Source organism: Engystomops pustulosus, chromosome 3 (assembly GCF_040894005.1).
Source record: "Engystomops pustulosus chromosome 3, aEngPut4.maternal, whole genome shotgun sequence".
Lineage (NCBI taxonomy): Eukaryota > Metazoa > Chordata > Amphibia > Anura > Leptodactylidae > Engystomops > Engystomops pustulosus.
Window position 1 is genome coordinate 91,898,349 of NC_092413.1, and position 23,842 is coordinate 91,922,190.

Consider the following 23,842-nt stretch of genomic DNA (forward strand, 5'->3'; position numbering starts at 1 on the left):
CTTGCTGGTTACTCAGTCGTTTTCAGTAAAACTACTCCAATTACATATTCTATTATGTACAGTAGAATAGATACAACATATCATTATTTAAAGAATCTTTAAGTTATATTTATCCTAATTTATAGTTTTAAAAGAAGTTGCAAATGTATTTGAACTTTCTCCTAAATAATAGAAAATAGAAAAGGTATGACTGAAAGCTTATAAAGAGGAGATGTTATTTGATCATGACTAAATCTTTTTGCATTGTGCCTTAGAATGTTTTAGAAGACAATAAAGAAAATTTTACTTTTTATCCACACTGGAGGTTGCTGGACATTGTTTTTTTATTTGTGGAATTTCTCTTGTGTCTCAGGAGTGTCCATGCGTTCTACCTTGTAGAGGGGATTAGTGGAGGGCTGGTTAGGCACCCTTTAACGTGGTACGTGTAATGTTAAACTTTGTTCATATATACAAAGGATCTGTAAAGACTTTTTGCATTTAGTTATATTGAGGCATTGTGTAAAAATAAAAAAATAATTAGTACAACTGGTTGGGTACAGTGGTACCTCAGCCTACGCAAGTGGCAAATAAAGAGAAAGGTGCGCATAAAAATTAACTTTTATTCTTGATCCAATAAAAACAATGATTTATCATGGGATTCATTTATGATGTGCATAGATCTGTTGCTGTTATTAATCAAAATACAGACATAATGGTGTGCTCCAAGAGGTGGTAGACAGGGACACGCATAGATGTAGGATAAGTGAAGGATAAGGGCCTGTAGAGATGATCACTGTGGAACTACGGTGACCAGCCCTATTACACCATTTCCCTGAGTAGGCAAGTCTATAAAGCACTAAAAGCCTCAAACTCGGGCCGCAGTCCTAACCAACTGTCATCCCGTCCGGAACCTGTCCCTGTTTCGTAGTCTCTGTTGCAGACCTAAACACATCAAAATGGTTCTATACCGCTCAAAGAGTCTATACAAATAACTGTTGTCACTTTTATGGTTCAATCAAGCTGTTGTCACTGCAGACATGCCATGTTTTCACCAAAAAAAGGCTCAACAGGGAAAATAAATGAAAATAGTGACCATAAGGTTTAGTTCTTTAAGGTTAAGTTGTGAGGTGACAACTGTAGAGAGGTAATTAGCAAGAAGTAGTCTACCCAAACAGATAGTTGTAGTGAGAAGTCTGGAGATGATGCATCAAATGAAGGGTACAATGAATGTTAAATGCTGATTTCATGACATGGAACAGTCTTTGGACTCCTGAATGTCAACTTATCCTACAACTTTGCATGTCTCCACCCTGTACGGACAATGTGAAACGGACATTTATGGATATAAGTATTCAGACTCTAGGTCATCTTTCCGATATTTCCCACATTGTTATTGGAGTCCTCCTGAAGTCAAGTGCAGATATAGAAGATCTTACAGCTAAATTTTGCCAAGTCAAGAGAAGGAAAGAACTGCCTGTATAGTGGTCCTTAACAGAAGTTTGCATGGCATGACAACATCCAATGGCCTTTTTCCCAGGTAAAGTGAAGAAAGAGATACATAAAAAAAACAAGTTATTTATTGATCACTATATATATATGATCACTACGGGATTCAGATTTGAGGACTTTTTTTTGTGGGCAAACCACTATAAGTACCGTATATTCCGGCGTATAAGACGACTTTTGAAGACAGAAAAATCTTCTGTCTTCTCTGGGGTCGTCTTATACGCCGGTAATCCCGACCGCCCGCCGTGTATTCACGGCGGCGGTCGGGTCCCGGTGCATGGAGAGGGCTCACGGGCTGAGCCCTCTCCATAGCCGGTAAGTCTTTGCTGCATATTGCAACAAAGGCTTACCGGTAACACCTAGCACCGATCGCGGTTGTTTTCACAGCGATGGCTGCCGGCAGCCTCAAAAAGACATCGGGGCGCATACTCACCCTCCGTTGGCCCCGATGTCCGCGCGGCTCGTCTTCAGTGTTCCGCGCCGTCTTCTTTCTTCTGCTGGGCGCCGCCATGTTTTTCACAGCAGCGGCGCGTCATACTAGGCGCCTGCCGGGGAAGATCAATGGCGGCGCCCAGCAGAAGAAAGAAGACGGCGTGGAACACTGAAAACGAGCCGCGCGGACATCGGGGGAGCAGCGCAGCACATCGGAGCCACCGGAGGGTGAGTATATAAGTTTTTTTTTTTTTTTTTTTAATGCTTGGCTGGGCTGTATACTACTGGGGGCTGTGCTGTATACTACTGGGGGCAGTGCTGTATACTACTGGGGGCTGTGCTGTAATGGTAATGTTGTTGTTGTATGCCTTATGTTTATGAGCGACAGTTTTCCTGCTATATACCTGCATGTCATAAGAATTTAAATTAAAAAAAGGACCATGTTAAATTCAAATCTGTTTTTTTTTTTTTTTTTTTTTACCGGTGTTTTGTATGCGTTGGAAAAGGGGTAGTCTTATACGGCGAATATATCTTAAACTCTATATTTTAAACAGGAAAGTAGGGGGGTCGTCTTATACACCAGGTCGTCTTATACGCCGGAATATACGGTAGCATGTTATTGAGTGGCTGAAATTAATAGTTTATCACAAGATTCAGTATACACTGCATATACAAGACAGTTTATACTGAATCCTTATCCACAGGTTTTCTTGGAAACTATATGAAATATGCAAATCATATTTTGCATTACAATGTCACAATTGATATAGCTGGATAATGTGGCTGTCATTTTCATTTTGGTTCAAGAATCTAAAATACTTAGTGTATTAAATAATTTATTAAAGTGAATTTCCGATATACAACGATGTGCAATAGTAAAATTTATATATACATATATAATGGTAGTAAATAAATAATCACATATTGGCATATAGTCTTCACACTGCATGAAATCTGAAAGCATGGAAACAAACTACAACCTGAATTTAAAGAGTAGCTTTATTTCAGTAAGATGTGAGAGGCTCCCTGTGCTAATCATGTAGTAGCCTAGGCAGTAAGACTCTGTTCTCTATAAATTTACAAACTCCAGTGTTTAGACTATTTCAGAGACATTTTCTGTTAATAACAATGTCCTGAAGACCCATCGTAGAGCCCAAAATAGATAGGACATCACTAAAAATCCTCATAATAATATAATAGTGACTAAAACAGGTGACATATACTGAAAATATGTTACAGTACATTGCAAGCTGTAGAATGCCTATTTTAAACTAGTCCATAGTAATGTCTGGTGATTCAGTCTCTGTCCTTAGTCACTCTTATTATTTCAAGCTATCCTATGATCTTGCCACCATTTATAAGAATACGGTAGCTGCTTTCCAATTCCCATTGTGCTTGGACCGAATGATACATATGCTCCATTTTATGTTGTTCATGTGACTACCGGACAACTTTCACCTGACCTCCGACCACACACTGCTCTCTGGAATTGATCTGGTTGTTGATTTTCCATTTCTTTTGGACTCACAAATAAAATATTATATAGTTTATAAATGTTTCACAAAAGTGAGCAATTTACAAAAGCACTTATCTTTTTATGTAAGCAAAAATGTGGTGAAAAGACTTCTTTTGAAAAAGGTGAAGTGGGTCAAATTATCATGCTAATAGCGTTTAGTGGCACAGCTCTTTAGGGAAGTGGAAGGTATAAATGCAGAACTGGTGTCTTGGAAACTCCAGTGAAAACCATGTGAATTCTCTATTGTTATGAATGGGTCTGAACAAGTAAGGGTGTTGCCAACCAGTCATTTCTGCTCCGTGCTCTCAATGTTTCTGCATTTTGCAGCATCACCTGTGCCTTAGACCTGTGGATCTCCTGCTTCCTGCTCATGACCTGCTCACCTTTATCTTTCTTGATGACAGTAAAAATTCTCTGTTGGAGAATTATAAAAAGTCCCATCTATTTTACCTTCCCATTAACAACAAGAAAGCAGAAAATATTTCTTGTCATTTATGGAAAAGCTGCCGTGCTTCCATTTTGCATGGAGTTGCCGTAATTGGAAAAACTGTTTTAATCCTGGCCTTGATAAATCCCCCTGTGTCTATGTGCCTTCCACTTTAAGTGCCTGGTGGAGGTTTGGCTGCTTTGACTCCTTCACTCCTTCCCCTCTGCATATAGCTTTTAAGTTATATGACACGTCTAGAAGCATCTGTCCTTCTTGCCAGCAGGATGGAATTAAGCAGAAATTTCAGAGTGAAAAGCAGATTAGGAAGATAATTAGGGCTGTAATCATTGGAGAAGGAAGCACTTTGCTCTGATGAGATACATTACCAAGTGTTTCTTTCTATTAACTTTACTGATATACACAAAGTCTGTTGAAAAGTTAGTGATAGTTTAAGTATTATACTCATTATTGGGCAAGACAAAAAAGTATATACTATATATGCACAGTCTGTACTATAGCATCACTTGCCTTTGGTTTATCCTGATTCTTACCTATTATGATTTATAATAACAATGCAAGAGCATAAATATCCCAGCAATGTAAAACCAACCATTGTTTTTCAAAGTCATAAAAAAATAAATCTTTCAAAAGAATAATATTATTTGAACCATGTTTGCAGCATAATGACATTGGCATAAGGACATTGATTTCACAAAACATATGGTACATATAGTACATTTTTCTTTTTATAGGTTTACTTACAATCACAGACAATATAATAAAGATAAATATCAAAGAAAAAAAACTTTACAGGTCAATACACGTCTCTTTAGCAAATGTCTTATTTATGGAGTGTTCAGAACTTAGCACCATTATTGGTAAAAAAGGTAGTCCAGGCTGTTATCCATACATCTGCTTGAACTGATAACATTCATTACAGTAACCATTACACTTGTTGTTACCAAAGTGGTCACATCCTGGTGCCCTACAACGCAGTTTGGGTGTATCTTCTCCAGATACCTTGTTATGGCCACCTCGATGCTTGCACTGTTCACAAAGTTCATCATTTTTGCCAGTGACTGGGTTTCTGCACACATCCCTGGCACATATTTTCATGTGATTGGCAGTCTGATCCTGTCCAGAAATCTGGGAATAAAAATTATTTGTACTTTTTACTAGTGGCAGTAGAGGATGGTGAGACTTGTGTATAGATATATCTATCGATTCTAGATGTGTACAATACATGAACTTTTAGAATAACTACCTCTGTTTGTCTTTGTATCCTTTCCTCTGTACTTCTTGCTGCTTGGTATCGCTGGTTCTGAGCTTCGATGAAGCATCTCTGGCAGAATCCCTCAAACATTGTGCTGCCTAAGGTGCTGCACTCAAGGCCAAAGCATCGACTCATATTCTTAAATGCAGCCACACTGACATTGCTTTGTGGTACTCTGTTAGATCTGCTCGAGTTAACTCCTGGAAAATAGAAACATACTCTTATTAGCGCCACTAACAATCTCTATCGCCATTGCCATGAAAAGTACAAAAACAGTTACATTTCAGAATATGACAATGAAAGCAGAGAATTTACCTACCACTGTTTGCTTTATACTCAAAGAAGCACAAAGTGCAAAATCCTTCATTCTGTAGTGTACCAAAATACTGACAGCCAGGTTTCCTACATTTTTGGTTAGCAATCCTCTCTTCTACATTGTAACTTGTTGCAGACTGTGAATTGGTGGTGGATAAGTGGACCTCATCATTTGTGGCTTCCTGACCCGATAGGTTCACAAGACTCCCAGATAAATTAAAAGCGTGATGGTTAGACCTTTGATGGAGTAAGGGGGGACTGCTGGAACTGTGGGAGCGTTCAGTAGTCCGTTTAAAGCAAGAACTGCAAATACCATTGAAAGTTCTGGTGGCATCTTGAAAGCAAATATTGCAGCGAATGATATCAGCTGTCCTAACCTTTTCAGTACTGCTTCCAAGATGAGGATGCCTGGCATTATGGCAGTGTTCACACAGTCCGTTCAGCTCCACATTTAATGTAAAGGGACAGTCCACTGTTTTACATTTCATTGCATTTGTTTCACTGAATATAAAAAGGCTGGGTGCTGTTGCTGGCGCAGAAGTAAGATCTGGCAATGACTCCCCTCTCATTTGACAGGAGGGTTCACAGTACTCAGGTTTGTGATGTACAGATTGACTCTTCTGTATTTGGGCTTTAGTCCTATCAATGGATTTGACTTTCTTATCAAAACACTCATGGCAGTAGGGTTGTGTGCTCACAGACATGAAGAAAGGACAATTTATTGTTTCACATTTTACTTCTACAAGAGACAATTGAGGAAGGGATATCTCAAATCTGCCTTTTCCACCTTTGGTCTCCTGCCACCGCTTGTACTCGTGCTGAACTAACTGATAGTAATCTTCCACCAAATTGATATCCTTTGGCAAATTGTTTTCATCTAGCCTGCAAAAAAAACACAAGTGTAAAAATCGGACATTTTCCATTTTGCTATAAAAAAGCAATTGGTACTTGTTAGTTTTAGTTTAGCTAGAGGACTAGAGAGCGAGACAACAGCTACAATGTGGAAGTTTATTTCACGGGCACATGTTGGCACATGAGAGGGAAACATTTGTAAAACATTATGTACTACTGATGTAGCACAGAGAATAAACCCTAACCTCTGGGTAAAGCAACACTGTATATAAAGAAACTTACCTGGCTGTGTTTACTAGATGAGTGGTACCATACTCCAAGGAATACACAGGTACCTCCAGCACATGCAGATACTGTTTAAGCAGCTTCTCCCTGGATTTCTCTTCATGGTCCGTTAAAAAGTGCACTTTCATATCTTCAAATTTGCCTTTTTCACTGAACACCAATGGGACGGCTCGGATTTCTGTGTAGGTAGAAAAAATTATTAACAGTAGCACTAAACACACTCTATGCTGAAGACAATTCAAGGCTACTAACAAAAGGGAAAGCTGTAAGAATGCTCAAACATATAGCATGTTACATACTGCACAGGACAATACAGCAGTGTATTGAAATTATCCAAATCTCATACAAGCATTGCGGAAAAAAATCAGCAGCGGAACTGTTCATAAAGAAGGCCCGTCACCAGAATTTCCCCTTCCTGACTAACAAAGCCTGCTGATAAAGGGTTACAAGTCCTCCCCATATCACCTAAAATTAGCTGCCAGTGGGGCACTGTTATGCAAATGAGCTTTCTGACTCATGTGTGGTATCTGTGACTCTTCTCTTTCTCATGCTGGCAGTGAACCATGCCCTATTATTCTGAATGACAGCTCTGTGTCTCTTCAAGACACAGACATGTTATGTGAACAGAGTGAATCATCGCAGGTCCTTTAGTCTTCTAATAATAGCAAACTGTAACCATGTAAGTGGTTACACGAAATGACAGCAGCCTCCATTGAGGATGGAGAGGAGTAAAAGTACATGGGGGGGGTGGGGGGACTGTGACTTCATGTGGTCATATACATGCATAGGGTACAGTTTGCTATTGTTAAGAGGCTAAAGGACCTGAGATGATGTCACATGACATGAACTGTGACCAGTAAAGAGGCATACGGCATAGGGAGAATTAGATGGGAGGGGCCGGCTGAGCAGGACACGCCCCCTCTGATGCCAGGTAATAAATGATAAAAGGTGATTTACGTGGATGTAAGTGAAACAATTTTTAGCTAAAAGAAGGGTATATAAAGGTTAATAGGGCTCTAAAGGAACCTGTCACTGGCTGCATATTTTCAAATGTGGTGACAGGTTCCCTGTAACTGCTGCATATCCTGGTGCGTAACTAAACTTTTGAAATGCAAAGGTTTAGCTCTGGTCCCTACTGCAGCAAAATCATGGCATAAAAATGCATCAGAAACCAAATGATTTCAGGTGTGTTCTAAAGCTGCCAAAATACTGCTGGGGTAAATACTACAGCCATTCTGCAACAACGGTAGATGGTCTTATATGGTCCAATATGTTTCTACTGTACTAAAAGGCTGCAGATTTCCCATGGGAAGCATTGCAGCAATACTCATGGGAATTTTTACAATTTAGAGGCATTTCATGTGTAAAAGAATTAAATATTAAAATATTGGAAAGTAATGTTCTTGTTATCGTTCAGCAGTGATTTACATACCTGGTCCTGTGTCTTTTATAGTTACAAGAGGTTCAAAGTGCTGACTGTCATAACCAAGGATAATGGGGTATTTATAACATTCCTGTGCAGGCCAATGAAGAGGTAGGTAAATCCCACCAACATTTAAAGGAGAAAAACTAGAGCCAGACTCCAAACTTCGGAACATGTTATCTGTTGAAAAAAAAATATTATTATAGCATATTTAAAATTTCTAATTCATGGGTTCATAAAATATGCTATACTTCTCTAGGATTAGACAAATATGTACTTTTTTTCAGGAATAGCACCATGTCTGTCCCCTGTTTACATCTGGTATTAAAATTCAGTCTCATTTACTGAATTTGGATTATCTACAACACCAGACACAGCCCATGGATAGAGAGGATGCTGTTTCCACGGCAGGATTTAACCTTTTAGGTCACTATAGGCTACTGCATCTTTTGATAAACACTGTAAAACATCTTTTTTAAAACTTGGCGAAATTAATGTTTTTATACATCATCAAAAGAAAACAACTTATTTTGCCCACAATAGCAGTAATACACATGTCAGGTATCCCTACAAATAAAAGTCCTGCGCACAATACTACTGACAGAGAAAAGGGAAGCAGTGTTCTTATTGAAGCCACAAAGTGAATAGTGAAGCATATAAAGTGTAAAAGGTAATTTTCAAACAGCTGCTAATAAAGATTTTAGGATTAACAGATTAAACCTGATTTTCTTATTATTTTTAATCTTGTAAAAGGATAATATCTTTCAAAAAAACTTAAATACATTACCTGCAAGAACAATAATTGTTCTCCGAAGAATATTAGCCAACACAAATATGTGTATTTCTTCAAGGCAATTGTACTGAAGGCCACTATGGCCGACTGAGGTGTCCGTGGATGCCATATTGACTAGATGTTCCCATTCATCATCCCAATTCTATGCGTAAAACAAAGTATATCATTAATTCAGGGTTTAATATTTGGAACCAAAAAAAATGTATACTTGTATATGGTTTTCATCATAGTTTGAATTATACAACATCATTGAGATATTAATTAAAAAGCAATATTCTGGTGAAAATATTAGTATTTATATATGTACTGAAGATGAAAACATGTGTTGATAAGGGATTCCGGAATATCCAGTGGTATTTCTTACCCTTGTGTCATATTGCAGTTCTGTCTGTTGAAACACTGTGGATTTTACACACTCCAGCTGCCAGCGGAACTTAAAGTTGCGAGTATCTGTTGTCTTCAGAACATTGTGTAATGTTTTTCTGAGAACTAAATCCGTGTCCTGTACACCCCACATATACATAGACGCTGCATGCATCAAACAGTTCCCATCACCTACACAAAAGATAGAAATATTTTGTATTAAACAAGAGAAATAGTCATATTTGTGCATGATTAACCCTCAAACGTGCAATACCAAACAGCAGATACTCTGATGGACACCAATGGAATAAATGCGGTTTTATTTTTTCCTGTCAACTGTGAAGGATTATACATAAAAGTAACTGCAGTCTAAAATGAAGATGTGCAAGGAGCTTTTACGTACAAGAAAAGAATACATGTTAACATTATAGGGGAAGATGTCTCAACGCTGATGGGATGCAGCTACTTTTTACATGTCTGTGTAAATACACCAACAATATAGTAAATGGTCAGACTGAGTTCTGCTACATTTTAAGTCGAGGAAGTTAATATAAGGTTGATATTAGTAATATCGGAACTTTATACAATGTAAGACTACATTCAGACGATGTATGCCCGCCGTACGGCCGGCATACATCGGCGCTGCAGAGAGGAGCAGGGGATGAGCGCTACTCACCCCCACCCCTCTCCATAGGCATATACAGAAAACGGCGCCGCATCACGTGGAAAGATAGGACATGTCCTATCTTTCTAAGTGATACGGAGCGGTACAGTGCCGTACAGGGTCGTGAGCCCGTAGAAGTGTATGGGGGACGTATATCGGCCGTATATACGTCCCCCATACATGTGTGTGAATGCAGATGGTAAATTCAGCACAATCGAATCACTGTAAAAGTCCCTCTTATTGTCAAATGTAGAACAAAGATATGATTTGTTGTGCCTGTAAATTTCATGTGCACACAGAACCACCAGCATAAAATTCCGTGTCACTTGGAATTTCCCAGCATGAGGCTGTGTGAGAAGCAATTGGCTGAAGTCTATTGTACTTTTCTGTTCTTTCAACATTGTAGCAGACAGGACTTTCCAAGAGGGTGGGGACAAGCCTAACAGGATTGTATATTCATTAGGCAAGTGAAATCAGTGCAGGCAATTCATGGCGGAATTTTTTTTTCAGCCGTGCACTTAGGTTTCAGTTCCTATATGACCAACCATCTTCCGCATTTCCTTCATTCTTCTATCCAGAATTACAATGGGTTTGAATCACTTATAAAATTACCTTCCTGCAGGGCAAATATCCACTCCTATTCTGTATGATCTTCCCATTTAAGGCACATAGATTTTGGTACAAGTTTTTAGCACATGTAACCAAAGCATCACATGTTTATGGGTGATCAGATGAGGTAGCTTATTTATATTTGCAGTTGAATAAGGTGTTCCCCCAATAATAAAACCTTCCCCTATAATAAGCCCTAGCTGATGCCAAAAACTGAAAATATGCTGTAGTTATAAAAGCCTATTTTGGTCTATCCATTAAAAATGAAAATATCCCCACCAGAGGTCGCATTAACGCCTCACCACGCGTCATAGACGCGTGATGAGGCGCAATTACCCCCCAAAATAATTGCCATGCGTAAAAGAACGCATGGCAATTATTTCCTGTAGCGCGCAGGCTGAGCGGCCCGGCGCGCGCTGCAATAGAGGGAAATGTTAGTAGCGCGATCACAGCGCGCGCCGGGCCGCTCAGCGGGACACGTGACACAGTGTTCTGTGTCAGCAGCGCTCCAGAGAGACCCGGAGCGGGAGCGCAGGCCCGGGAGACACGTGGACAGCGGGGCTGCGCTCCTCGGCTGTAGGATCCCGGCAGGACCGGAGACCAGCGCCAGGTGAATGCGAGGCCCACCTGTGGAGTGCACCGCGCTCACTGCACTCTGTGTAGTGAGTGTGCTCTGTGTGTGTGAGTGCGCTCTGTGTGTGTGTGTGCGCTCTGTGTGTGTGTGTAGTGTGTGCGCTCTGTGTGTGTGTGTAGTGTGTGCGCTCTGTGTGTGTGTGTAGTGTGTGCGCTCTGTGTGTGTGTGTAGTGAGTGCGCTCTGTGTGTGTGTGTAGTGAGTGCGCTCTGTGTGTGTGTGTAGTGAGTGCGCTCTGTGTGTGTGTGTGTGTGTAGTGAGTGCGCTCTGTGTGTGTGTGTAGTGAGTGCGCTCTGTGTGTGTGTGTAGTGAGTGCGCTCTGTGTGTGTGTGTGTGTGTGTGTGTAGTGAGCGTGCTGCTGTGTGTGTGTGCGTGTGTGTAGTGAGCGTGCTGCTGTGTGTGTGCGCGTGTGTGTAGTGAGCGTGCTGCTGTGTGTGTGCGTGTGTGTAGTGAGCGTGCTGCTGTGTTTGTGTGTGTGTGTAGTGAGCGTGCTGCTGTGTGTGTGAGCGTGCTGCTCTGTGTGTGTATGTATGTGTGTGTGTGAGCGTGCTGCTCTGTGTGTGTGTGAGCGTGCTGCTCTGTGTGTGTGTGAGCGTGCTGCTCTGTGTGTGTGTGAGCGTGCTGCTCTGTGTGTGTGTGAGCGTGCTGCTCTGTGTGTGTGTGAGCGTGCTGCTCTGTGTGTGTGTGAGCGTGCTGCTCTGTGTGTGTGTGAGCGTGCTGCTCTGTGTGTGTGTGAGCGTGCTGCTCTGTGTGTGTGTGAGCGTGCTGCTCTGTGTGTGTGTGAGCGTGCTGCTCTGTGTGTGTGTGAGCGTGCTGCTCTGTGTGTGTGTGAGCGTGCTGCTCTGTGTGTGTGTGAGCGTGCTGCTCTGTGTGTGTGTGAGCGTGCTGCTCTGTGTGTGTATGTATGTGTGTGTGTGAGCGTGCTGCTCTGTGTGTGTATGTATGTGTGTGTGTGAGCGTGCTGCTCTGTGTGTGTGTGAGCGTGCTGCTCTGTGTGTGTGTGAGCGTGCTGCTCTGTGTGTGTGTGAGCGTGCTGCTCTGTGTGTGTGTGAGCGTGCTGCTCTGTGTGTGTGTGAGCGTGCTGCTCTGTGTGTGTGTGAGCGTGCTGCTCTGTGTGTGTGTGTGAGCGTGCTGCTCTGTGTGTGTATGTGAGCGTGCTGCTCTGTGTGTGTATGTGAGCGTGCTGCTCTGTGTGTGTATGTGAGCGTGCTGCTCTGTGTGTGTATGTGAGCGTGCTGCTCTGTGTGTGTATGTGAGCGTGCTGCTCTGTGTGTGTATGTGAGCGTGCTGCTCTGTGTGTGTATGTGAGCGTGCTGCTCTGTGTGTGTATGTGAGCGTGCTGCTCTGTGTGTGTATGTGAGCGTGCTGCTCTGTGTGTGTATGTGAGCGTGCTGCTCTGTGTGTGTATGTGAGCGTGCTGCTCTGTGTGTGTATGTGAGCGTGCTGCTCTGTGTGTGTATGTGAGCGTGCTGCTCTGTGTGTGTATGTGAGCGTGCTGCTCTGTGTGTGTATGTGAGCGTGCTGCTCTGTGTGTGTGTGTGAGCGTGCTGCTCTGTGTGTGTGTGTGAGCGTGCTGCTCTGTGTGTGTATGTGTGTGTGTGAGCGTGCTGCTCTGTGTGTGTATGTGTGTGTGTGAGCGTGCTGCTCTGTGTGTGTATGTGTGTGTGTGAGCGTGCTGCTCTGTGTGTGTATGTGTGTGTGTGAGCGTGCTGCTCTGTGTGTGTATGTGTGTGTGTGAGCGTGCTGCTCTGTGTGTGTATGTGTGTGTGTGAGCGTGCTGCTCTGTGTGTGTATGTGTGTGTGTGAGCGTGCTGCTCTGTGTGTGTATGTGTGTGTGAGCGTGCTGCTCTGTGTGTGTATGTGTGTGTGTGTGTGTGTGTGAGCGTGCTGCTCTGTGTGTGTGTGTGTGTGTGTGTGTGAGCGTGCTGCTCTGTGTGTGTATGTGTGTGTGTGAGCGTGCTGCTCTGTGTGTGTATGTGTGTGTGTGAGCGTGCTGCTCTGTGTGTGTATGTGTGTGTGTGAGCGTGCTGCTCTGTGTGTGTATGTGTGTGTGTGAGCGTGCTGCTCTGTGTGTGTATGTGTGTGTGTGAGCGTGCTGCTCTGTGTGTGTATGTGTGTGTAGTGAGCGTGCTGCTCTGTGTGTGTATGTGTGTGTAGTGAGCGTGCTGCTCTGTGTGTGTGTGTAGTGAGCGTGCTGCTCTGTGTGTGTGTGTAGTGAGCGTGCTGCTCTGTGTATGTGTGTGTCTGTGTGTAGTGAGCGTGCTGCTGTGTGTGTGTGTAGTGCGCGTGCTGCTGTGTGTGTGTGTAGTGCGCGTGCTGCTGTGTGTGTGTGTAGTGCGCGTGCTGCTGTGTGTGTGTGTAGTGCGCGTGCTGCTGTGTGTGTGTGTAGTGAGCGCGCGGTGAAGATGATTTTCATGTATGAATAGCGTCTGTTAACATTATATACAGCTAGAAGTTTTATATTTTTATTACAAAAAATTTAATACTCCTCCTCGGCTAAAAATACTCCCCAAAAATAGGAGGAGGAGTATTATTACCCTTCTGTAAAAATCTTAGTGCGACCTCTGATCCCCACAAATTGTGAAAATATCCCCTCAAATAGATACCAAAAAACAGAGATATCTACTATTAAATTTACAGTTGGAAGTGTAATTTTCATATACACATCCCACTACCGACTGTAACTTTAACTGTGGATATCTCTGTGTCACCTAAAAGTATAATCCTGCTGTGATATTCCTCTTTAAAATGACACTAGAACTGTGATTCTAGGTGTCAGAGTTCATTGCCATTGAAATGTCACCCAGCTCCAGTCTCTCTGCTGAAGTTAGCATGGAGGAGGAAGCTGCCGGCAAGAGGGGGCTTGTAGATGGATAAGAGGCTCATTTTAGGAAAGTGCCATGGCTAGACATGAATCATTTTAAAGTCGCAAGAAATTCACAATGGAATTAAGGGTTTGGAGATTGGTTAAAAATGTGGATTTCTGTTCAAGTAAAAAATAAGACATCCATTGAAAATTCTCAGTCTTATTTTCAGAGAAACATTGTAGCTTAAGACATTTTTTTACATTGCATTACCATCATTATTGCCTTCAATAGAATAGCAAGATAAAACTTGCATAAAATAAACTGGATTAATGTTAAAGCTTTATGGACAAATATGGAACTACAAAACTACATCACATTATAAGCAGGGCTATGGAGTTATGGAAATTATGGAATGTCATATATATATGTCCTATGAATGTGGATGCACTTTTTGCTCATGCACAGTAGTGAAGCTCCTCCTCTACAGATAAGAGGGGAAGGAATGTCTACACTTATATTAGAACTGCTACAGTGACCAGAAAATCAGGACTGAAGTTAATACGTAGTATATCTAAAGTTTCAATAAGCTGTACATAAATCAATTGTCCAGTGTATATTCTCTCTAAAGGCTATTTTACATTTTAGTTTACTTTATTTCCGAGCTCATGTTTGTATTGCAGTTGAGATGATTGTGACTGCACATTATGTACATGCTCAGTAGTGAAGCTCCTGCCATACAGAGGGGAAAATGGTTTCCTATTAAAGTTATAGTTCTAAGGTTGTATTCCAATAAATATTTTTTTGTTCAACCTAAACAACGTTGTTATTGTGATTGTGTATTGTTAATGGTGATAAATCTACAGTAATAATAAGGTTTTTTATCACTTTAACACGTCTGGGAGTCGGAGTTAGGGAACTTGAGGGGTCAGAGGTTTGGCCTACAGAATCCACAGCCTTGAGTATAAGCCTTTCTACAGGTTTTCCGCCCACAGAGGTTACATGGCTCAGTATTCGAGGGGCAATTACCCAACCTGTACAAGCAAAGCTTCAGATGATAAAATAGCCAATCTCAGACCCCCTAAAGTCACTGTATGTACACTGCAGTCACATATGAATACTCACCTCAGTAAATAATATAGATCACTGTTGCAAGGAAAGTCAATGTATCTAAAGAGCATTTCAATAGTCACATGACTGAGTATTACATAGACTAACCAGGTTCCACATGGATTTCCATGAAATTCCTACAATTCTGTATTATAGGAATACTGCACACGTAGATATGGCTTTGAAATAATGCTTGGGGTTGGGGTTAGGTACAGAGTTTTTTTGGTGTGCTTCTTTTGAGATCATAGTCTAAACCTATAATAGTGAATGAAGCAATGCAAAAAACACTATGGCAGAATTTCTGCCAAACGTATGATCAATTTGCCTTGTGGGTCACATAGACATCACAGACCAAATACTTTGCACACATGTGGACAATTTGCGGTCCTAAAAATTGTTACAATAGATCCGTTTAGGTAAAATATTTCAGTCTAAGGTACAGGCTGATGGGTATCAAAACATTAGTTGAAACATAAAATACAAAATAAAAAGAAAATGCAAAATAACAAAAATTACTTTCCCTTAAAGCACAAAAGCTTTAATGTCCACACACATATTGTAGTGACATCTTGTAAAGTGATGGCTCTGCATCCCTAGCACAGTGGCACACTTCACCACCTGGTTATGTGGATAACTAACCTATGAAATAGTGGCATAGAGGATAACAACAATAAGATATTAAAAAAGGGCCAAAATATTATCCAAAAAACCTATGATAAAAAACTCTAAAGCACAAGTTCAATATTAGACAAGGCTCACTATATAATCCATACAAATTACATCAAAGTTTGCCCAGTATGTAACAGTAGTCAATATAAGATCACTAACATACAACAGCAACACTGAGGACAGAAAGATATTAATGTGAGGAGGTACTTACCATTCGTCCGTAGTGGCACAAGTTTCTTTACTTCTTTACATGCATTTAGCTTCTTCTGACTTTCCAAGGCAACTTGCATGGATCTATTAAAAAGAGTCTTTTGTAGAATGTCCCGGAATCTTGTGCAAAACTGACAGATCATAAACAGCTCAATAGTGTATCGGTGCATTGTGCGGAAGTGGTGGATGATTCCATTGCTGGGCTTCTCTATGTCCTGCGGGGCTCTTTCTCGGATTTTCACTGCCTTTAGCATGTTGCTCATGTACAAGTCCTTGGGAAGGATCTGCTGTGCTGCCATCCTTCTGCTGCCATAAAGAAAGAAAACTTATGTTATTGTGTGTCGATCACAAACCTGGAGTTTGTAAATGTTACTGTTTTTTCTTAAAAAATCCCCAGGAGTTACAAAAGAGCTACTACAAGTTTCCGAGATTTCACAAATTAAAAAAAGAGACTTAGTCATACAGGTCTGATGTCATTCAGATAAGACAGATATGGAAAGTACTACATGGTTTACACATAAGTTCATTAATAGTATTCCACCTCATTCATTCACAGCTATTATTGTACAGGATGTCACAGGTTCTTCGCACTACCTATATAATCATGGAAGCACTGACATAGAAGATGCCCCAGAACATGTACTTTTTCTGCACTGTATATTAGACAGGCTGTATAATGTGGCTGTATACAGGGATTTTCCACTGCCGCTAAACATGTTTTAACATGCCGATGAAATGTCATAGTCCATCCTCTGGGAAATAGCCATTTACTCCATCAAAATATTAGTAAGGGGAAGGGTGGGGGCTTTTAAAAGCACAATTTAGGTGGGAAAACCCTGAAAAAGTACCATAAAAGGATAACTGTACCTAATAGCTGTTTACTGAAAATAATTTCACGGGGTAGCTGCCAGCAATAGGATTAAAGTATGTCCAGGTACAGGAAAGTCCACACCACAGACCTGGAAATCCCAGGATATCAAACACCTAAAACTTGCTACAGGCACCTAATTCTGGAAAGTTGTCCAGCCAGCTCCAAAATCTGCAAATTGTCCGCCCCTGCAACTGGTACATTGAATTGTTCTCACTTATTTATAGAGCACCATTAATTCTGTAGTGCTGAACAATCAGTTAGGAATTCACATACATTAGAGTAGTACCTGACTCTCCCAACTATTAGACTATTGTATCTCAGGTAAGTAAAGGTTCATTCACCTGCGGTATGCCCGCCGTGTGCTGGAGGTGAGGAGGAGGTGATCCCTCCTCCCTCCATAGAAAACAGCGGCGCAAGGTGGCACACTCGCAGAAAGATAGAGCACGCTCTATCTTTTTGCGGTGTGCGGCGTGGATCGGTGCCACACGTGTGGCATTGTACCGCTGCCATTGCCGTCTATGGGGACGTATACGCGGTCGCAAATTTGCAGCCGCATGTACGTCCCTATGAAGGGCCGTTTGAATGAGCCCTAAGGTGGAAAAAGAAAATTCTTTCTACACTCACCCACTGGCATTCATAAGCAAAGTTACATGCAAAGATGTCCATAACTGCTTCCTAAAAGTACATATACTGAAGCCTTCATCTGTGGCAACAGAAGGCAGAAAGTCCTATTTTGTGCCGCTCATCTGATCTGTGGATAGGGCCTAACTTGTGTTTGTGGGAAAACCCCTTTAATGCAGCCTGGAGCCCCTCAGGCTCATTTGCATAATTGTAAAGCCTTTGATTAAAACAAGGGCATAAGTAGATAAAAGAAGAGCATATCCTGCCAGAGAGGACACACACCAGTATGTCAGTGTGCTTGGTTTACAATCCTTCATCCTGGTGGTAGATGTCCTTTAACTTACTTACTTTTCTGATACTTTTTAATGACAAGGATAGTTATACCTGCATGTCTTTTTTAGCAACCAACTAAAGCACTACTAGCAGTCCCCTTATGTCACTAGGCCTTGCCACAAGTATTATTTATTACCAAGTGGAGCTTTATGAACAGTCTTGACCCTCAGAGGCTGCATTAATGTACAAGTGACATAGATGCTTGTACAGACTGTTTTGGTCCTCTAAAAAAAAAAAAAGGAGTCATGCTTATAAGTATGTGTTAGTAAACATGACACTTATCTCTGCAGGATGGCAGCAAGTGGCAATGCACACCAGAATCAAATAGCTGTGCATTTCAAAAATTATTTAACATTTTAGTAAATATAAGTTCACAAACAACAGGCACATTTAAAACACATATGTATGTAATATAAAAACCGTGTAGTGTTCTATGATACAGCATACAACAATAAATACATAGGGGGCACAGGCATACGAAAGTGGCCAGGCCCCCCTCGTCGTGCTTTGGCCTCTTGATGTATCCGGCGGGTGGCTGGCGAACAAAACTACGCCAGGTCGGAACAGCGAATGAAAGCTGGTTTAGCAAAAGAATGCAGAATGTTCCTGACCCTTGCCTGAACCCTCCACCGGTCTCTGTAACCTGCTACACTCCTTCTACACCCACATGGCGTGGAGGTGGCATATTCACGATTTTAATCAGTGCAGTGCAAGATTTTGCGATTATTCCACCAGAAAACTGGTATAGAAGCAGTGATAAATCTCGCCCACAGAGTATATGCACACAATGGCGCTACATGTACACCATAAACAAGTAGCAGACATACAGACCAATACAGCCAAGCTGCTTAGGTGTGGGGGGCCTCTCACCTAGGCACCTTCATCAACAAGTATGGTGAAACTCTTTTTGGTTAAGTAAATTGCTCTCCTAGCCATGCATTTCTGCAGGAGATGAACCTGTATAGATGCAACTTCCCACAATTATGGTTTTCATTTTATACAGTGGCAACCTTCCATTATGCCAAGCAGTCTAAATGACATCACTCGTTAACATTCAGGGTCTTATCTTCTACAATTTCAATTTGGAGACAAGGCTAGGCAACTGGAAGCCAAAGTCTCTTACAATGGCCTAAAGGAGTGTTGGGGCACCCCCACACACATATACCGTACATTAGATGGTCAGCATGTCTCAAAGAAGCCAACAGGTACAGCCAACATGTTGTCTCAAGGGAATGGGAGTACTGCTCAAAATTCAGAGGCCACATTGCAACAGAAGCTGAACTTTGAGGGAAAGTGGAAGGGTAAATTGTTTTTGCATTGGTGAACTGAATAGGAAACAGTTTTCTGTGATATAGGAACCCTAAATGCAGCAAGCTTAGTCTGGCAAGTGTGCATGTATTATCAACAAGAAGATGAACTCACAGAGAACAAAAGGATGATGCACAGAAATTCCACATGCCAAATCAGAGAGCCCTCCCATACACATAAGATAACCAGTCCTGCACATGCCCATTGGCTCAGCACATTTTTCTCATGTTTCTAGGGATAACAACATGTATCATGGTAGGTTGGGGCGAACTATAATGTCAAATCTTGGAGTGTCTGGTAAGGCCTCATCCATTAGTCCCTCAAGAGGTAAAAAGAGATTACCAAAATCCAGAGGTCCGTTTGTAACTAGGGGTCGTATGTAAGTCAGGTGTTCTTAAGTAGGGGACCGCCTGTATAGTGGAGATTTATCACCACATACTTTCTTCTACTACTTTTTAAGACTTTTTCATCTCGGTTGAGACATTTTTTTTTGTTTTTGAGACAAAAAAAAGTCTCAAAAAGTAGATGAAACGAAACAAAGTGGGGATACATACCTCCTGTAATTCTATGTTTTTGTAAAGTGCAGTTAAATCATCATCAGTATGCAATGTAGAGGAGATGAATGGACTGCAGCATCAGGATGGATCTTTAAGGACATCTACCACCAGGATGAAGGATTGTAAAGCAAGCATAATTACATGATGGTGTGTGTCCGCTCTGTCAGGATCTGCTCTTTTTTTAGCTTCTCAAGCCCTTATTCTTATGAATAAATGTTTTTAAAATTATGCAAATGAGCCTGAGCTGCTCTGGGCTCCATAGATGTCAATGGAGCCTGGAGCACCTCAGGTTCAATTGAATCATAATGTAAGTGTGCTTGGTTTACATTCCTTCATCCTGGTGATCGATGACCTTTAAAAGGGTTTTCCAGGAACTCTGGAAAATCCGGTGGTGTTGCGAGGGGTGTGTCAATTAAAAAAATTAGGGTATTTATCCGGCAGAATGCAGAACGTTTACTTTCTTTTTTGGCACCCCTGACCTGCCCCCCCCCCCCCATTCTGATTGGTCGCTATGGTCCACACTGGCAATTCCTCTTTTGTACAGTACGTACTGATAATTCAGGCCCACTGAGTTTTTTATGCGTGCTATTGCTTGTTTTGTGTATTACTTAGTCTATAGTAGCATACCGTACTCTACTTTGTGTATGGTGTTTTTTGCAAGGCAGTTACATAATAAAATGGGTAAGAGACAATACAATGAAAAAAGTCTATCTAAAAATACGACAAAAAAAAGCTAGTACAAAAATTAACTGCATTGACAAGACAAAAATTCCACAAAAATATGTGTATAATAGAAAAATTGAACCATGTCAAGCCCAGATATACACCATGTACGTGGCAAATACTTTCTATCTTGTACCATGACAGCATAGCATATAAAGTCCTTTCTATACTTCTCTATATAGAGTCCTCACAAATATCACTTTTGTTTATAAAGAAAAATAAAAGTATTATAGAGTTGGCACTGCTGTTTAGTGAGGAAGCAGGGACTCCTTGCATCATATATCCATATAATGCAGGGAATCCTGTCCCCGGCAGTTTGGTCAATCATGAGCTCACAAAGCAAGGTCTTTCACGCCAAGGCTAGGCCTAAGAATCAATTCAGCTTTCTTCTGCAATCTATGTCACCTAAATGCTACAACGCCACAAATAGCGGAGGTGCATCCTGTCTCACGTCACTACAGTCACATCTCCGATGGTGTCAAATATAACCATACCGGAAAGTGCTCCTCTGTCATCTCTGTCATCTGTCAATGTTAAAATCAAAAATTAAATGTCAGATTAAAAATCAGATCTAAACTGCTAATAGCTTTAAAAAACAACAACTATTTTACGTTTCTCAGTACAGGCGGTCCCCTACTTAAGGACACCCGACTTACAGACAACCCATAGTTACAGACAGGACCCCTTTGACCTCTGGTGAAGCTTTCTGAATGCTTTACTATAGTCCTAGATTGCAATGATCATCTGTAAGGTGTCTGTAATGAAGCTTTATTGATAATCCTTGCTCCCATTACATCAAAAAATGTTTAAAATCCAATTGTCACTGGGGCCAAAGTTTTTTTTCTGGATCTATAATTATAAAATATACAGTTTCGACTTACATACAAATTCAACTTAAGAACAAACCTCCGGACCCTATCTTGTACGTAACCCGGGGACTGCCTGTATGTCCAAAGGAAAACCTTTAAGCCTCTTAGTACATACAGCTATTATACAGGCAGGTCTAATGCTCAAAACTGGACCTATAAACCAAAGCAAAGAGCTACTGATATAGCGGTTCTCAATGTGATTTACATTCACTAAATGTAATACTTTTTAATGGATCAATGTCCTTAATTGTTACTTTAGCGAACCGTGTTAGCGATTAGTAAAGCATGTCCTAGTCAGAACCATTTTTACTGATCACTCACAGACATAGATTCGTGAGAAACAGATGCCTGACTGAAACAAATCAGAAGTAAGAACTGGACATTAATGCCCGTTTTTCATGGCCAGTTTTGGCCACGTCTGGGTGGTTGCAGCCTAAGGGTGAAGACACACATGGCGTTTTTGGGCCGTTTTTACTAAGTGTGTTTTCAGATCGTTAAAAACGCATGCGTTAAAAAACGCATCCGTTTTTTAATAACGAATGCGTTTTTTGTCCGGTTTTCCGAAATTGCGCAATGAAAAACGGACAAAAACGCATGCATTTTCCAAAAACGCATGCGTTTTTAAAAAATGGATGCGTTTTTTAACGCATGCGTTTTTAACGATCTGAAAACGGCCCAAAAACTCCATGTGTGTCTTCACCCTGAGGCCGGCGCCACACAGGGCGCTTTGTCTGCGCTTGCAAACGCAAAACACCGGCGGCTCGTTCCCGATCGCAGGCGTTTCCATAGAAACGCCGATGCGATCGGGCCGAGGCCCGCCCCGGTGGGAGCGACTTTGTCTGCGTTTGCGTTTGCAAGCGCAGACAAAGCGCCCTGTGTGGCGCCGGCCTTAGGCTGTGCAAAGTAAATGTGATCGGAAAGCAATGTTAAACTCACCATGTGATTGCGGGTGCAGCCTTTGCATGACGTTTATAGCGCAATGCAAATGTCATGTGTGAATGTGAGCTCAGACCACCATCTTATAATACGTTTCCTTCGATACATCTGACCAGCAAATAATGGCACTCTTTTCAATGTAAATAGGTGAATCCACAGTAAAATTTGGGATAAAGTCGTACGTTAGTACTGTTTCTTCTAGTACAGTGCTTCTCGACCTTTCTAATGCTGTGACCCCGCAATACAGTTCCTCATGCTGTGGTGACCCCAAACCATGCAAGTCGCAGTAAAAACACAGTAAAATTGCGGCTCCGATGGCTTTAGGCGACCCCCGGTTTTGGTTGTTCGACCCCCAGGTTGAGAACCACTGCTCTAGTACATGTGAATAACAGCACCACACATATTCACAGGTGGTGTGTGGTACTGCAGCTCTTTTTATAATACCTGCCTACAAAGAAACAATGGGGTCCTTACTTCCAATAATAAAATTAGGCTTACATTATACTGATGAGTTGAGTTATCCTACAAGATTAGAAATGTAAAATATAAAGCAATTCTTCCTTCACATACAAGATGCACAGAACTAAGAAGCCAGAGAGGAGCCGTGGACGGGGAAGAGGCCTGCCCGCGCATGCGCACAAGAGGCAGAATTATCAAACCCGAATAAAAACCCATAAGATTAGTATCCATAATGTGTATTCCTCACAGCGCGGAACAATCACATACCAAGGAAATCTCGCACAGTAGTGTCTCACCTCAGCAGCTCTATGAGCGGGCAGCGGCGGGTGTAGAGCAGGAGGTCAGCAGGGCTTACGTTACATTCAGCTCCGCAGTCCCATAGAGAAGACAGGGGGCAGCGCAGTCCTGCTCTCCGTGTACAGATGCTGTGACCCGTCACCTCGGAGGAGAGGAATCTGCTGAGTGTTTGTCACACTTGGGTTTACAGCTCTCTGCTCTCCGCTTCTCCTCCCATTGGGGATTTCCCAGGCCTGGGGACTTTCCAGTCCATGCTGAGGCGCAGTAGCCACATCTGAGCAGCAGAGGGCGCACCAGTAGCAGAGCCGTGTGTTGTGCTGTTATAACAGAGCGACGCTTCTCACGTGGAGGACATGGACTTGTATGGGGAGTTGTGAGGAAATGTAGGCTGCAGGTAGCTGGAGGCAACAGGGATGAGGGACTGAGAAGCTGGAGACTAGTGAGCGGGGAACCAGTAGAGCTAGGGGGAAGCCTGAGGGGATATAACAAGCTGTGTGCTGTACTCTGTGGTGAGGTACACTGACTGAGCGGGAAAGGTGGTCTGATGTGTAGGCAAGCTGGTGGTGGGGCATTGAGCTGACACTGGCATGTACCCCAGTGCAAGAGGATGGACCTGTCATTATACAGGGAGATGCAAATGTGCATCATGACGACATGTGATTCTGTATTAGGGATTGCTTGTTGTGATGGGATTTTCTGCTGTGGATTGATATGACAAGCTGTAGCGGGCATGTGTGGTAATGGCAACCTATTAACCCCTTCCCGCCGCAGCCCTTTTTTGTTTTTGCGTTTCCATTTTTCACTCCCCACATTCAAAAATCTATAACTTTTTTATTTTTCCATGTACAGAGCTGTGTGACGGCTTATTTTCTGCGTAGCAAATTGCACTTCAAAATGGTGGTATTTAATATTCCATGCCGTGTACTGGGAAGCGGGAAAAAAATTCCAAATGCAGTGAAATTTGTTAAAAAAAAAAAACGCATTTGTGCCGTATTCTTGTGAGATT

The 23,842-nt window shown here is 41.8% G+C and overlaps 1 protein-coding gene across 4 annotated transcripts; it reads right to left on the reverse strand.

The window, feature by feature from the left end:
* Positions 1-2,391: 2,391 nt before the first annotated feature.
* TNFAIP3 (TNF alpha induced protein 3) lies at positions 2,392-23,170 on the reverse strand. 4 transcript variants are annotated; one of them, XM_072141432.1, is made up of 9 exons: positions 22,807-23,170; positions 15,864-16,168; positions 9,166-9,356; positions 8,796-8,943; positions 8,018-8,188; positions 6,583-6,763; positions 5,453-6,330; positions 5,125-5,333; positions 2,392-5,006 (listed from the first exon to the last, which is right to left on the reverse strand). In XM_072141432.1, exons 2-9 carry the CDS (start codon positions 16,159-16,161, stop codon positions 4,761-4,763), a joined length of 2,322 nt encoding a protein of 773 aa, XP_071997533.1. In that variant the 5' UTR covers positions 16,162-16,168; positions 22,807-23,170; the 3' UTR covers positions 2,392-4,760. The 4 variants fall into 4 exon arrangements, with proteins under 4 accessions (XP_071997533.1, XP_071997532.1, XP_071997530.1 ...); XM_072141431.1 differs by lacking the exon at positions 22,807-23,170 and adding an exon at positions 22,579-22,599; XM_072141429.1 differs by lacking the exon at positions 22,807-23,170 and adding an exon at positions 22,081-22,231.
* Between the last annotated feature and the right edge of the window lie 672 nt (positions 23,171-23,842).